Source organism: Grus americana, chromosome 9, assembly GCF_028858705.1.
Source record: "Grus americana isolate bGruAme1 chromosome 9, bGruAme1.mat, whole genome shotgun sequence".
NCBI classification, from domain to species: Eukaryota; Metazoa; Chordata; class Aves; order Gruiformes; family Gruidae; genus Grus; species Grus americana.
The window spans coordinates 2,417,446-2,433,653 of NC_072860.1; the positions used below are offsets into that span (position 1 = coordinate 2,417,446).

Sequence of the window (16,208 nt, forward strand, 5' to 3'; positions counted from 1 at the left end):
CTTCAATTTTGCCACCTACAGAAATGAACCTGTTCAATAAACAGGAAACAGGTGGATATGGAAACCAAGAATATCCTTAAAATGCCATAATCCAATGTTGAATAATAGTAGACCTTTTTTTCATTTACTATGAAAAATAATTATGTGATTCCACATTACATTTTATGGAGATTTTCCTGATCAGGAAGTTAATCTCCTTAAGAAGTACAGTAGTACCATGTGCTGTCCTAGTCTACCCAGTCCTTGGTGAATCGTGAACCTTGGAAAAACTGGGGGCAACTCCCTTATTTGAAAACATCATCTCTAACAAGTTTGAGCTTGACTGATTTCAGATCCAAGATGACATGAGAGTCATCCAAGGAGAAAAAGCAGTAAAAATCACTATCTTCTACGAGACGTAACAAAGAAACCTCAGAAATTTGTAGGCCAAAACTGGATACCCACTTTATTTCCAAACGTCACACACACTGCTCCCATTTCCTACTGCGAAAAGGAGTCCTTGAAATGAGGAAGAAGGAAACACCAAAACACAATTAGAAGGAGATGAGAACTTCAGAAGAACAACTAGTCTCTGGTGATCCTAGGCCTAATCTGTGAGAAGGCCATGATCCAGAAGAGGGAGATACACAAGCTTTCCAACAATCAGCTCCAAGCTCTCGTAGGTTATCATCCCTACTGCCAGGCAACAGCACAGCATGAGCAGCTTCGGAAGAAAAATGCAGATCTTACACATGTACCGAGTACATTCCAGTACCACTTCATTTCTCAGGCTCGTAAAGGAACCTTTCTGTAGAGCCAAAAGACAAACCATGAAGCTTTCATATAACAAAGGTCTTAAGATGCATTTGAGGTTGGTTGTGTTTTAGGGTTGTGGGTTTTTTTAATATCCTGTGTATTAAATCTTTTAATTTAGTTTGAATTTAAACTGCATATCATTTAACAAAATAACCTGAATTACAATGATTTTAATACATAGATTTAAAAATCTGATAGTTGATATTTATGCCTATGTTTACTATAATGTAATAAAGTAACTTATGTGATAAAACTTTCAAGCAGGATAACATAGGCTGCCAACAGTAAAATACGGCAGACATCCTAGGCACTTGGAAACACTACTTTTTCTGTCTCTTATTGCTTCTTAAAGAAATAAGAAAATAGTTTCATAAGTTCAATCCTGTGACCACTCAGTTTTAAGTTATTTAACTAGAAAGTGGAAAAGCAGAAAGACTTGTTTTCTTCCTAGAAAAGGAGAAAAAAAATTATCAGGTAGGTTTATCAGCTCTAATGATCTTTCAGAACATAGCAATCCAGAAGCAATCAGTTCAATAATTAGCTACAAATAAAATGCAATGCATGCTAGTTTTGAAAGTGTATTAGCACAGTATGAGTGTTTAAAATAAAATATTTTGGGAGTACATTAAACACACACAAAAATCTAATTTCCATCCAAGTGCAGCTCAACAAGAGTTACAAGAACTAATCTGCCAACTGTGTATGAAGTTAATTTGTTTTTATTCTGATGCTTAATGTGTAATTGTTTAAAGGCAACAGATATAGCCCTCTTCAGATAAGCAAGAAGCAATATTAAATATAACAATTTGTGAGTAAAATATGGCTTGTAAGTTTTAATGATTCCTAGTCAATAAAAATTAATGTTATGAAATGTCAATGTAAATTATTATTGTAGAAGCAACTTAAGGTGCTGAATTTTGTCCTAAGCAGAAATTACTGAAGTTCAACATCTTCATGAAGTTGATTCTAAGTTTGGGATTCCTCCCACAAAACCACCAGAAGCGTCCAGTAGTTAGTGTGCAGTTCTCTGAACTGGTGCGAGCTAACTTCCCAGCTGAGGAAGAACAGACCTCTAAAGCATTCCCAGCAAGCCCTGATGCTGCACCTTTTCTGCAAAAGAGATCAGGAGAAAGCAACATGGATACATGGACTCCTCAGTGAGAATTTGGTTTTACCTACATTTTTAAATCAAGCACAAACATAAGGAATTTTAAAGTTCTGATAGGAAGCCCTGGAGCTTTCCCATGTCACCTTCTAGCAAAGCAACATAAAAGATCTTTAAACAAGCTAGAGTGACTTGATGAGGAAGCAGCAATAGGAACTACACAGAAGAGGAGGAAATAAACAGCCTGCATGATATTTTCTCATTTTACGTCTTCAGAAAATAGAGTAGGTAGCCATATTTAAGAGGTTCCTAGACAGAGAAGGATATCAAACCTGAGAAGAACAATCACAGAAGGAAAAACAGTCCTAGACACTTCAAGTCAATGCTTTCACTTTTAGTATCAAATAGTTACAAGAGATTCTGAGACAATTACGCACACAGAGGAAGCATCCAAAACAATGCCTTGTCAGACCAGAAGATTTATCTACCAGAGGCTGATCAAAATTATGAACAATAGAATGACGCAAAGCATCATTCTGAAAAGGTTTTCAAAAACTCAAAATGCAAGTATCTAAAAAGCTGAGGTACTGGTAGCTGATACAAGGACATAGCTCAAATAAAAACCGTCTGCTCCAACTTCAGGAGAGTTTCTAGCTTCAGTATCACATAAACAAATGGTACCTGGCCTGGCTGGACTTGAGTCAGAAGCTATTTTTGACAATATGCTTTCTATAGCTTTTGCCTGTCTTCCTTCTCCCTTCCTCCCATTCTCCCATTTTTATGGACAGATGCAAAACAATCAACAACAGGAATTAATGGCAAAATTTGCATGTTAAAATATGTCCATCATTATTTTGAGAGAATTAATTTCTAAGGAGGACACTACTACGGCTTGAACATCTATTAATTACTCAACAAGCGAGTTGTTTTCTACCCCTTTAGCAGGGAGCATGTTTGTACTAACATGATTACTAACTTGTCCAACCAAGTGAATAAAATGTTAAAAATTCCTGCCAATTCAAGCAAACCACAGAAATAATAAATCAGCTTATTTTTAAGGTTAATCATCAGGTTGGGAAGAAAACTTTCAAACTTTCTAATTCCATTCAAAAAAATCAGTTGATGCAAAAAAAAAAAGATGATTTTACAGGAAACAACAAAGTAGCACATAGAGACACTGTTACTCAACTTGTCTGAGTTTTAACACTTAGAAACTGTAACACACTTAACATACAGTGTAAACTAAAACTCAACATTTAAACAAGGAAACCCTAAATCCATGGTTGCTCCCCAGCTTAGTTCTGTAATTTCAGACACTGCATAAAATCAAAGTGCTGTAGAAAAATAGCATATGGCTATGGTTACAGCAGTGCAGAACAGTAGAATGTAACATACATAATGCTAAAAGTGATCGTTTAATCCAACTTTTCCATATCACGATGCCACAGAAACCTCTTGAACTCCTATCTGAAGTACCCTCTTTGGAGAAGCAACTTACCTTGTCATAAGTTTTCTTGCCAAGGAAAGTCTACCAAATAGAAAGGCAAGCTGTTTCAATGATCCATACCTGTAGTCAGAAATATTTATACCTTATTCCTACCCTGAATCTATCCCAGTTTCCAGTACTTATCTTGCTACATATGTGTGTGACAGACAGACTGAAGAAACCTCTCATATCAAATCTTTACTTCCATATAAAAGCTTATGTCAGTCAATTCACATGCTAGCCTTCCTTATCAAGCTTAACAACTTAAGCTCTCCATGTCTTTTGCTGCAGTTTCAACTCAAGTTTCTTTCAAATCTCTAGGTTGACTGACAAAATGGGAGATGCTGCTTCTCTCACCTCTCTCTCAAGCCTGTTTTATTGCCTCATCCTTTTGCACCGACTCTGGAAATTGTACTACAAGTTGTATGAGATCACTAATAAATAGAAAAATTGCCTACTCAACCTTAAGAATGATGTAGTTCAAATTTCAAACACTGAACGTCAGTGGAGAATGGGAGTTTAGCTAGCTTTTATTATGTAAATTTTTTAAACTAAAAAAACCCAACCAACCAACCCCAAACCACACAAACCATAGGTAGAGCTCTGTATTATCAGCATTTCAATTTCAGCATCAATCTCTGCTATTTAAATAAACTAGGTCATAACAGCAATGAATTATCCAAAGAGAGGTGTGGGGGAAACAGCTGCAGTTCAGCAGAACTCTTGGGAACTGAGAGATCTCCTGCTCTGTGACGGAGCAACCAGATCAGCAAAATACTTTTTTACAGCTATTCCAAAACAGCCAAACCACATGAAAAGAACAGCCTTCATTGTAGTTGCTTCAGATGAATGGCCCAAACCAAATATAACTATGTTACTTTTTTTTTTTTTTAATGTCACTATCTCCCCAAAAGATATTCCCCCTCCCAGGATAGACTACTGCCTTCAGCATACAGCAGTATATCCCACAGTCAAAGCAAAAATTAAATGAAATTTCATTAAGCAAAGAGGCATCTCATAGCACTCCATTTTTCTAGCACTATTTTTCATTCACTGTCTCTTGATTTACAATTATTTTTGTCCATTGTCCCACTTTAAGCCCACCACTCATCATTGAAAGAATTTTGTCCACCACAAGTCATTCACACAAGAACTCTTAAGTTTCATTCAGTACAGGAAAATACCTTAAAATGGCTTTCCAGCACCTGCTTAGCTGATCCCAGATGTGAGCTCATAATATTGTACGGCGCACTGTTCACTTCAGCTTCAGCCAGCAATCACTGAAGGATCACCAAAAGCTCTTTATTTGACGTAGTTACTGCCCATTAGATGATAATCTAAAGTCTTCCCAACATGAAAGTATAGTCTCAGATTTTTATCTCCACATAGCTATCAGGTGCGATGATGCACTAGCCTCCATATGCTTTAGTCATACCTGAATTTCCTTTTTCAAATAGGTATTAGTAATGCTCACTTGGACTGAAACTCCATAATTTACATGTATTCAAATAAACTCTCTCATTCTATGGATGAGGGAGTCACTGGGCATTTCAGACAAAGCATGTTTGAAGTATGTTTTAGCAAGTAATTTTACCAGCTAGCCCTCCTGTTACTTTCCTCTTCCCAAAGAAAAAATAAAAATAAAAAAATCTCAACACATTGAATTTATCAGTTTAGCACTAGCGATACAGCAGACATACTGAAATAATTTTAATCATCTGGCAGACAAATTAATTAGTAAATAGAGTTCTGTCCTTTGAATGTTACTAGAAACCTTTTACAGGGAGCTGGCCTAAAAGAACACAGTTCCATATTGCAAACTGACAACGAGCTTGTTTTGGAAAGTAAGTAAATTGAATTTTTTTAATGCTATTCTGATCAATTTGAACTGGCAGCTTAGAATCAAAAAAATCAAAATCCAAATATTAAGAATTACAAACTGGGTAGCATTGCTGATTTTGTGGCACACATCCTTCGGGCCCAACCTCTAGCTCAGTCTTAATAACACCCCACAGACATCCAAAAAGGGCATAATGACTATTTGTCCCTCCACCACCTGCTACATTTTTCCCCCCATTAGAGGCAACCACCTCTCCTCTCCATTTGTCTAACAGATTAATAAAGTTAAAAACTGAATGACCTCAAAGTATTCAACTGTGCTCAGCCTGAAGTTTGCCACTTCTAACTCAGACCTCAAGACCAATTTTGTGACCAATACTCACTTGATTTTCTCCAGCTACATCAGCTAGTCTGATAGACGTCATTTCTCCTCTCATCCTAATCACAGCCTGAAATCATCACAGCAACAGTATCGCTACTCTGAGGTTGGCGGCAAGAGAGGGGTTCCAGAGAAAAGTGGCTTCATGCCCTTCTGAAAGGCAGCAGTGAAACAGATTCATTAATCATCAATTCTCTCTCACAGGCTCAGAGTGGCAACTGCAAGGCTTGAAATATTAAACAACCCTATTAGGCTGAAGACTGCTAACCAAATGTAATAGGTATACCTAATTTCCTAAGGTTTAGCCCACCTCTAAATATTAGACAAGGAGTTACAATACATAAGCATTTACTTGCGAAAAATAGTATTATGCATTTATACCTTTTGCTGCATTATAAAGGAAGCACAAAAGCAAGAGAGTATCTTATTCTATGACAGGAACACACTTCCTCCCTATTGCATCTTCCTCTCTTCCCTCTGTAACTGCGTTATTCTTCCATCTGACTCTACAAAACCAATTATATTGAAAACCACTCTTCACAGAGCACTACTTAATTCTCAAATGATGTTTGAGGCCCTTCCATTTCATCTTTTATCACTATGAAAAGCTTGTCTAGCTATTAGATTCCTCAGCTTACCTCTTAAAAGGGAGAAATCAACAAATGGAGTAGTGCTCCCAACACCCTCTCAGCATCACCTAAGCCTGCTCAAATTTGTCAGATTCTGCAACCTAAAACACACTTTCCATTTCCAAACCACAAAGAGCCTATCCTGCAGTTCACGAACTATCAACAGAAGAGACCCAGAAGCCTCTTCCCTCAATTCATGAATGACACTGCACAAAAACAACGCTTCAAAACAAACATTACATCACTTGTTCTTAGCCAATTAGACCTCAAAGTTGCCTATTGCATCTGAAAGAACAGGCATTTTACAGAGTACTGTCTAGGAGATAACAGAATTGATCAAAAATGCGTGGAGGCAAAGTATAACAGGAACAACCCTCTAAGGACTGCTCTGTTTCCACAGGGCCATTCTGCTGAAAACTGAAGCAAGGGAATATGCAAATAATGAAACAAGGCTCCTGTGGTAAACTTAGGTTCAGAAGTGCCCATTGAGACTGAAAATGTGTTTGCATATGTTCAGGATGCACAATGTGAAAACAAGTGCTGTTCACTATTTAGTCGTAGAGAAGGTTTGTTTAACAGGACATGAAGAACAAGAGGCAGAAGTAACCTCTTCATAATTGTCTGAAGGGGGGTACCTTTTGCTCCATTAGAGCTGAGATGGGAATTTCTTCTCTTCCCACTCCATGAAGCTGCCTCTTATATTTCACACAGCTTTCCCTGCAGGCATGTGTGGAACACTGCACTGATGCTCTCATTCCAATTGCCATAGCTGAGAAATACAAGACACTATTATACAGTCATCTAAACACGTGCCTGGAACAATTTTATTTTTTTTTCAAATCCAAGAATACACAAATGAAAAAAGTTGGATTAAAAAAAAAACAAACAAACAACCACACACACACTGTTTGAGGTATTCCCAATTAATTTCAAAGCAACTGACCACAAGAAATACAAGATAGGTTTTGTGCCTTGAAGAAGGCAGAAACCAGCAAGCAGTACAAAACCATCTAGTCAAATGCAAGTACAAGTCCATTGTCCCTTAGAGGAGCTTTTAACACATACCTAACTTTGCATCCAAGAACCTACCGCAAAGGTAAGCCCACTTACATCTTGGTTGTACTAAAACGTCAGTGGCAGAGTCTTCAAAACATTGAGCATAACCACTAACAATTGCAGCACTGTCAGCCTAAGTCTGCAGGGACCCCAAAAACATAACTGTCAGATTCAAAGCAGTCTGCAAGTTCTTACCCATATGCCAACTATTATACTTTCCTTATCAACAACACTCAAAATCACACTCTGCAGAAAGCATAAATAACTCAAATTAAATACACTGCATAGATCTGTACCAGTATTCCCAATCACAACGCTAGGCATGGTCCCTGGGAAAAAGGAAGATACTGTAGACGTAAGCTTTGAAATTGGTTTTTCAATACCAAATGCCATTTCTATAGGATATTTCTTTCATTTTCCTAAGAAATAAAATGCTCACGCAAGTTTGGAACATGCTTGTCTAGTCACTCCAGCTGACTGAATAAGCATATCCATAAAGGACAAAACCAGCAGTGCATAGGAATTCTCAGTGCACCACAAAGATGCTTATTTACAAGCCTTAAAAGATGACACCCTTTGACTGCTGAGGAACAGCCTGATGAGAAACAGTTGGGACCTTGGGTAAGCCACATTTGTCAAAAAGAACATTCATTTCAAAACCAGTCCTTGAGATGGAATTATGTAGCTCTTCGTAAAATGATAGACTGTCTCTCTGAAGACATCAGGCTAAATGTAAGCATGACAAAGTGCCGCTCAAAGAAGCCCCTGACCAGCAAATAAATTAGAGGAGAAAAATAGGTATCAGTCTTGCATCTGCACAATGTGGTCCTGAGCTTAAGAGCAGGTGAAAAGCAAATTATAGTTTAAGGACCACCACCCAGAATTGTTTTTTTAAAAAAAAAATAAAATACTGCCACACTGCAAAGCAGAGGATGATGTTGCAGCAACCATCTTGGGACAAATGAAGCTCTTCTAACAATGCAGAAATTTACAGAGCTATCTAAGTTCTGCTCCTCTGCCAAAACCAGCAAAACATTTAAGAGAACTTCTAAGAGAACACAGTATTAAATCCCCTACAATATCTGTTTGAGGTAGTCTATGCACTGTCAACAATAAATGTATTCAATAGCTGCACACCTGACATTAATGCTGACCTTGCAGAATGCAGTCCAAGTGTATTTGAGAAAATTTTAACTGCAGAACAGCATGTAGAAGATGAAAGGTTTAGAAGAGCACGTAAGTAGGCACAAAGCAAACCTGTAGGACCTCTCAATCATTAGCATGACCACAGTGTAGAGTTTATGTTTACAGAAGGAAACTAGTATATTAAGCTTGCTCATTTATAAAGACAGTAAATAGAAAGGTAATTACATACACTGCTATACAGAGATGTGGGTATGAAGATGTGGGCCTTGCATGCTTTAAATAGTTCACCATCAGGTACAGTAAAAGGCAGTAGTCATCCTTGTAAGAATCTCAGCCTTTCAAATCCTGAACTGAAATTCATGATTTACTGGCAGTTACACACAATTCTCCCCTTCCTACCTACCATTAATACCCAGACGAACATGATAGAAATGATCTGAACAAAAGTTCTGCAGGAAACTTCATATTTTGAAATAAGATCAACAGAACCACATACAGCACGATACTGGACAAAAGGGAAATGGTTTCTCAGTTTTCCCGTGAGGAAGAAAAGGACAAAGGTCCTAGCCACGTAAGACTTCACTGTCCGGACAAAAGAAGATTCTCAACACAAACTCTCTGACAATGCATGGGAAAGAAAGGAAAAGAAGAGATTTGATCATTTAAATACTTTCAGAATATGTAATTAAAAGCTTTCTCAAGTTACAAGATGACAACTTGATTGGCATGATTTTCAAGTTCAGGAAGCATTTAGCTATGTTGTACCTTTACGAAACCTCATTCAGAAGTTAGTTTTCATTAAAACTAAAAAGATGCAATTAAAAAAAGCCCCAAACCCAATTTATTCATTCAAGCATCTTAAATAGCATATGAAGAACAGGACTGTTGTAACAGAAGACAATCTGCAGAAACAAAGCCCCTTAAGACAGCCTATTTTCCGATCCTTGATATTCGTACAGTTCCATCAATCAAAATAAAAATCTAGGTCATCAGTATTTTCAGCCAGGATGAAGGAAAAAAAAAAAAAACACAGCACATCTTAGGAACCAAAGATTTTCAGCAAAGTATGCAGAATATCTGGTAAAGCTTCTGAAAGACACTTCTGGTAGAACGTTAATCCTTTTCTACTCCACTCCAAGCATCAGTTCATTCCAACTTCAGTATCCCTTCAGATACCCTGAAGTCAAAGGAAGAAGGGCAAAGCAGTATTTTTGCGCCCAAAGAGAATCTTGGACTGGCAGAATTTTTTTATATATAGACTATTCTAAAATCTATTTTTATACATTTTTATATAGCTGTGTGGTGTGGTCAACATGCTGGAGGGAAGGGATGCCATCCAGAGGGACCTTGACAGGCTGGAGAGGTGGGCCCATGCAAACCGCATGAAGTTCAACAAGGCCAAGTGCAAGGTCCTGCACATGGGTTGGTGCAATCCCAAGCACGACTATAGGCTGGGTGAGGAATGGATTGAAAGCAGCCCTGAGGAGAAGGACTTGGGGGTATTGATTGATGAGAAGCTCAACATGAGCTGGCAGTGTGCGCTTGCAGCCCAGAAAGCCAACCATGTCCTGGGCTCCATCAAAAGAGGTGTGACCAGCAGGTTGAGGGAGGGGATCCTGCCCCTCTACTCCGCTCTTGTGAGACCCCACCTGCAGTACTGCGTCCAGCTCTGGGGGCCCCAGTACAGGAGAGACATGGAGCTGTTGGAGCGAGTCCAGAGGAGGCCACGAAGCTGATCAGAGGGCTGGAGCACCTCTCCTATGAGGACAGGCTGAGAGAGTTGGGGTTGTTCAGCCTGGAGAAAAGGCGGCTCCGGGGAGATCTAATTGCAGCTTACCAGTACCTGAAGGGGCCTACAGGAAAGCTGGTGAGGGACTGTTTATCAGGGAGTGTAGTGACAGGACAAGGGGTAATGGGTTTAAGCTGAAGGAGGGTTGATTTAGATTAGATGTTAGAAAGAAATTCTTTACTGTGAGGGTGGTGAGGCACTGGCACAGGTTGCCCAGAGAGGTTGTGGATGCCCCATCCCTGGAAGTGTTCAAGGCCAGGTTGGATGAGGCTTTGGGCAACCTGGTCTAGTGGAGGGTGTCCCTGGCCATGGCAGGGGGCTTGGAACTAGGTGATCTTTAAGGTCCCTTCCAACCCAAACCATTCTGTGATTCTATGATATACACTTTTCTAAATTGGACCGTTTCATATCCATCTACCAATATTCGGAAAATAACAAATCTACCACATAGGATTTGCTCAATGTCAGGGAAGACATACTCTCAGAATTAGGATTTTAACCAGAGCATCACAAATACGGTTTACTATCCAAACCTGGCCTTTGAAAGCTATTGCGAGTAAATTGGTATTGTAATAAATTGTCTTTAAATGCAAGAAAAGCATCTCAGCATAGAATCCACTGACATCCATGGACAAGATGAAGAATTTCAGATGTTCGCTGAGACAGAGATACTGCCTAAAACTTTTGTTTCTGGAAAATCAGTTATACTTCAAAAGAAATTAATAACATCTCAAAAGATAGGGAAGGGATTACCAGGGGTTGTGGGTTCCAGTCCTTTGAAAAGAAAGGAGAGCAGGGAGGGAGTGCCACCCAGGGATCAGAGCATCTGCCAAGGAGAAAAGAGGGGCTCAGCCAACGCACTTGGACATAGGATGAGACACATCCTTGCCCCTGGGACCATCACACCAGGCTTGAGTAGTGGATTAAGAAGGCCAAAGGGTGGAAGTAAAACCAGACTCTCCTACAGGGAAGAGTAAGAACCCGTACATAGCTATGGTGGTATACCTGAAGTTTTTTATACTGGTAAGAGGGTATTTCAACGAATAAAGTTTGCAGGACAGTTTTATGTATGTTGTGTTTTTCATGTACTTCAAAGGGACACTAATTCTGATATTTTGCCCCGGAACACCTTCTGGAATAATTTTTTTCATCTGCTGCTAGAAAACACCTTAAGCTGTCCTAAGCAACACAACCAACATTGTTGGCTTTTTGATCCACTTGGTCCTTCAATGCTTTTTGGTGTTTTGCTAGATAGCCACAGCCAATAAGATAGTGGTAAGCCTGAAAAGGTCTGGTTTCACCACCAAAAGTCAGTCCTGGACAAGGACTTGTTAGCCACGTTGCTGTGCGGTTATAATGCAAAGCTTATAGCCCAAGGACAGCAAGAAAACAACCAGATCTTTGCACCAGTTCTACTACCTATTCAGCAGGGCAAGTCTTCTACTCTTTCAGTCATTACATCTTATCACTGGCATGCAACAGAAGTACTGAAATATAATTTGCATCCAAATTAATTTCTGTGGAAGCATTTTCTTTCAGTTCGCAGTTCCCATTGGTGAGATAGAAGCTGTGCATTAAAAAAAAAAGCCAACATTCAGGCACAGCAGAAGGGGAAAAAGAGGCAGGTAGACTTGGCAGTGGAATAAGAGGGTAGAGTCTCAACAGACCTGGAAGAGGAGCAAAAGGTGGCCAATAGGAAGAAATGTATAAAAAAAAATTTTTTTTTGAATGCTTACAGAATGTTTAACCTCATTTCTGGCAACTGGGAGGCTGCATTACGAACCATATGCACTATAGAGTGATAGTCTACTAAAACAATACAATGTTTGCATTAAAATTTTCCAACAACATTTCTCAAAAAAGATAGGAAGAGCTTCTTGCCCTTGACATACAACTCAAGCGAATTCAAGTAAACCTAGCCTATGCACAACCAACAGCCCAAGTGTGTTTCAGATGACTTACATGACACCTTGCAGGACTTTCTGAGGATCGAGGTCAAATAATCTATCAACATAGTGGCGGCTACTAGCCGTTACCTCCTGTGGAGAGAGGAAAAAAAATAAAATTGCAGTTTATAGCAAGTCATATAATGACAAACAGGAATGGTTAAAGCAGCAGCAAGTCTGCAAAACCTATCAGGCAAGATCGCAGCAAACCCACAGAATCATATTTAAATGTGCAGTATGTTACTGCTGGGCAACATCCACACAAACAATTAACCCTGTGTTCAAGTGTGATTTAAAAAAGATGATTTACTTAATGTAGATAACAATATGTTACAAGTCAAAGCAAGTTAACAGAGTGCTGCTTAGGAACAGGGCACACAAAAGGGGTCTACTGCAGCTATCAGCACTGTCTTAAATTCCAATTTTATTATGTTTAATTACTACGCAGAAAAAATATGAATTCCTGAAAGAAAAAGTTTGTAAGAGCAGTTAATGTTGCTCAAGAAACACACCCACAAACAAGCTCTCAAAAATAAGGAAGCTCATATCAAGACATTTTTCTGTAACTTACTTTATCATAAAATACCTACACATTTCAGAGATAGTCCTTCTATCTATTGCCCCACACAATTTCAACAGTGACAGCAGCCCAATATTCTCTGTAACATTCCCATAACTACTTTGTAAGACAAAGTGAACTCTCTTCTCAGCAACAGGACCATGCTTGTAAGCTAAATATTTATGCACCAATGATTTGTTATTCCCTTTGAGGAGATCCAAAGTTGGAGACAGCAAGCCTTCCAAAAAACAAGGGCGGGAAAGGGGAAGGGAATTTTCCCTCCAGGTTCTCACGAACACGTGTCAGGGTGCGCTTCCATTACATCACTTTTTTTTTTTTTCCACCTCAACTTTTTATTAGGGTTTTCCCATTTTTTCCTTATGAGTTTTCCTTGAAAGAAGCTGTAAGGGAATTTTTTGAAAACTCTTCCTTGCTTTTCTAAGTATCTACTCTTGGACTGAATCTGCTCCTGCTTCCCCAGCAGGATGTCAGAAGCACCAGCAGCTCCTTGACTGTGGTCTCACATAACTCTGAGAATCATCTAGAGGCAGGAAGACTCCTTTTGTCTCAGGAATACTATTAAACTATGTCAAATAAATTCTACAGATAAGCTTCCACTGTATAATGAAAAATACTATTTTTGAGAACAGCAGTTGACTTTCATCTACCTAATCTATGTATTTATATGCAGAAGTCTTCTGGACTTCAGAGATCCCATTGCTTTCTGTTTCTAAAAATCCTGATTTTCACCTTATCAACTACTATGTTTCCCATATGTAGAAGAAGGGCATTCATATCCAGGCAAACAAGTTTTTCAGGTAGTCCCCAAAAATTAAAAAAAAAAATAAATTATCAACATCATCAGTTTCACCGTTCTCTTATCTAGTAATTCTAAGGAAAAAAAAAAAAAAAAAAAAGCCCCAAACCTCAGCTCTTTTAAGCTGTATCCACGCTATACCTTTTGCATTGTTAGTCCCAGCGCACAACTCTGATGAGCAGCAGGACTGCACAACCAGCACCGGCTGTTCTCCTTACTCTCAGCTTTCCCCAAGGAAAGGAAACTAGTGGTAGTTGTCAGACCCCCTCCCGCAACCCCGGCGCCCTGCCCACAGATGCAACACATCAGCCTCCACCCTGCAGCAAAAGCCAACAAGGCCGTGGCGTGAGATCCCGAAGAGCTATTACGAGAAGATCGGCGTTTCGCCACCAAAACAACACCCACTTGCTAGCAAAGGCTGGGAGAGCGTGCTCCCACAGCCACGAGAGAGAGAGATCCCGCTCTCCTCTGCAGCAGCTTAATTATTGCAGCTCAACATCAAGGCAACGAACCCTCTTTTTTGCTGAGCAGGAGTTTTGGAAGGACCAAAAACATTTACGGGAGGGCAGCTGAAGAGTGTAAGTCGTGTCATGAGGTAAAAATACATCCAGAAGAGCCAGTACCTCTAACAAAAATGGGAACAGACTCCTCAGAAAAGGGGGGAATGCCGTTTTGAAGAGAAACCCCCCTCTGGCAAGAAGTTGTTGCGACGGGGGAGGCGCAAGGGAACGAGCGCCCTACCGACGCCCGTGTCACCCTTGCGGCCCACCACAGCCTGCCAGGCCCACTCCCGGACCCGGACCCGGGGCCGGCCGGCCGGCCCGCCGGGCCCCCCCCCCCCGCCACCACACAAAAGGGCCCGGCAGGTGCCGGGGGCCCCCCACACACCCCGCGGCCCGGCTCCCGCGAAAGCCAAGGTCAGGCCGAGCCAAGCGGCAGGCGGGCGGCCGCGCTAACGGGCGGCGGCGGCCCAGGGGCCGCAGCACTCACCGAGAGGACGCTCATGCGGAGCGGCGCCTCCAGCACGCACGCCATCTTGGCGGACGCAGCAGTAGCAGCAGCAAGCTCCGGCGGCGGCGCCCTCACGCTCGCGCGCGCGCCGCTGCCGCCACCGGCGGGCACGGCCTCATGGCGGAGCGCAGCGCCGCCGGGCGGGGGTGGGGCGGGGCGCCGCGGCCTCGCGTCCAGCGAATCGGCCGATGCCGAAACGCCGCTACCTTCCGCCAGCCCGCCGCCAAGGCGCGTGCGCTCCGCCACAGCGATCCGCTGAGCCGCACAACTTCCCACGCGCATGCGCCTGCCGTCACCGCCCACCCCGGCCGGCAGCGGCGTGCAGGCAGGCGGCCGTTGCGCGCACGCGCGGAGCAGGGCGCGGCCCCGGCAGGTGCGAGCCCGTCCCGCGCGCTCCCCTTTGCGGCGGGAAACGCTGCCTCCACCATGGCCGGGGGCCTCGGGAAAGCGGGAGGGATGAAGCCGTCTGCGGAGGCGCTGGCAGCTCAGGGGACTGACCCAGCCCCCGTTATTTCCTTCAGCTTTCCCTGCTCTCAGCCCCACTGCAGAGCTTACCCCACCAGCCCTCCAGGAAGACAGCGAACGTGGGGCTGGGTGAGTGACTTCATCTAACTGAAGCCTGACCCTGAGGCAGGGGGAGGCTGACCTTACCACAGGCACCCCCCCCACTGCTGTGTTTTCCTACTCCCCGTTGGACAGGAACACTAACACAGCTTTCAGGACAGCCCCTCAGCTGTCCAACAACAGCCTGACCTTTCCATATTACAAGCAACCAGGTGTAGCTTCAGCTACCTTATATTCTGACTGCGCTAGTGGAAGTCCTGGAGTTTTGAGGGTCCTTCTGACACGTCCTCATCCTGGGGCTTGCCCCTGTCTGTGTGGAGTTCCTGGAACATAATGAAGACGGTGTGAGTGGGGCACAGGCTGGGGATTCATTCACACCAGATATAGGGAGAGCTAGATGGTTCTCAACAACTCTCTACTTGAGCACAATCTTCATCTGGTTCCCTGTTTTGGTCACTGGTTTTTGTTGCTTTCTTGAATGTCTGGTTTGGGTTTTTGTTAAAAACACCCCAAAAATCCCAGGACTTCACTCAGTTTTGCTATAGACTTCTATACGATCTGATATTTTGGTATTAGTCCCCCTGTATTTCACATCTTGAGGCAAGGGAACATTAATTCTATGAATTCATTGTTCCTGAAGACAGAATTAAATGGGGGGAGGATAGTAAAAAACATCTTATGTCAGAGTTCACGCTGTCACCTGCTACCGTGAGGTAAATACAGGTTTGCCAACTGTTAGAGATTACTCCACTTCTCATGAAAAAAAAGCTATACCCCTTTTCTTAGTTTGTTTTCCTCTGAGTAGATTAATAAGATGCTTTGAATGAAATACCTGTGTGCTGGTCTGGAATGAAACAGATGAACGCTTTTCTCAAGCTCTTTACAGGTAACAGCAAAAACACTTTTAGACCAAGCGCAAGCCTCATCTACTGAAAAATTTTAACTTGTACGAGAGTCTGAGAGAAACACTGCAGATGTTTCTCACCAAAATTTAAAAAGTCAAAAGTTTTCAGAAAGACTTTAAAGCTTCCTTTTAGAAAAGGCTGAAGACTCTGGGTCTTAAGAACAGATTAAACTTTGTCAGCCT

At 41.6% G+C, this 16,208-nt stretch overlaps 1 protein-coding gene across 10 annotated transcripts in view; it reads right to left on the bottom strand.

Annotated features, from left to right (window-relative positions):
• The window catches only part of ARMC8 (armadillo repeat containing 8), a 77,220-nt gene that overhangs the window by 59,791 nt on the left and 1,221 nt on the right, over positions 1-16,208 (bottom strand). For 2 of the 10 annotated variants that reach the window (XR_008578299.1, XM_054835610.1), the window contains exons 1-2: positions 14,537-14,791; positions 12,187-12,263 (exon numbers count right to left, since the gene is read on the bottom strand). Coding sequence is in view for 4 of the 10 variants with exons in the window: in XM_054835610.1 (XP_054691585.1) it covers positions 12,187-12,263; positions 14,537-14,581 (122 nt within the window). In the remaining 6 variants the exon portion in view is untranslated. Of the gene's footprint in view, positions 1-5,608; positions 5,758-6,868; positions 7,003-12,186; positions 12,264-14,536; positions 14,792-15,349; positions 15,445-16,208 lie in introns of those variants that run through there. The other 8 variants (XM_054835616.1, XM_054835609.1, XM_054835617.1 and 5 more) reach the window with 6 other exon arrangements.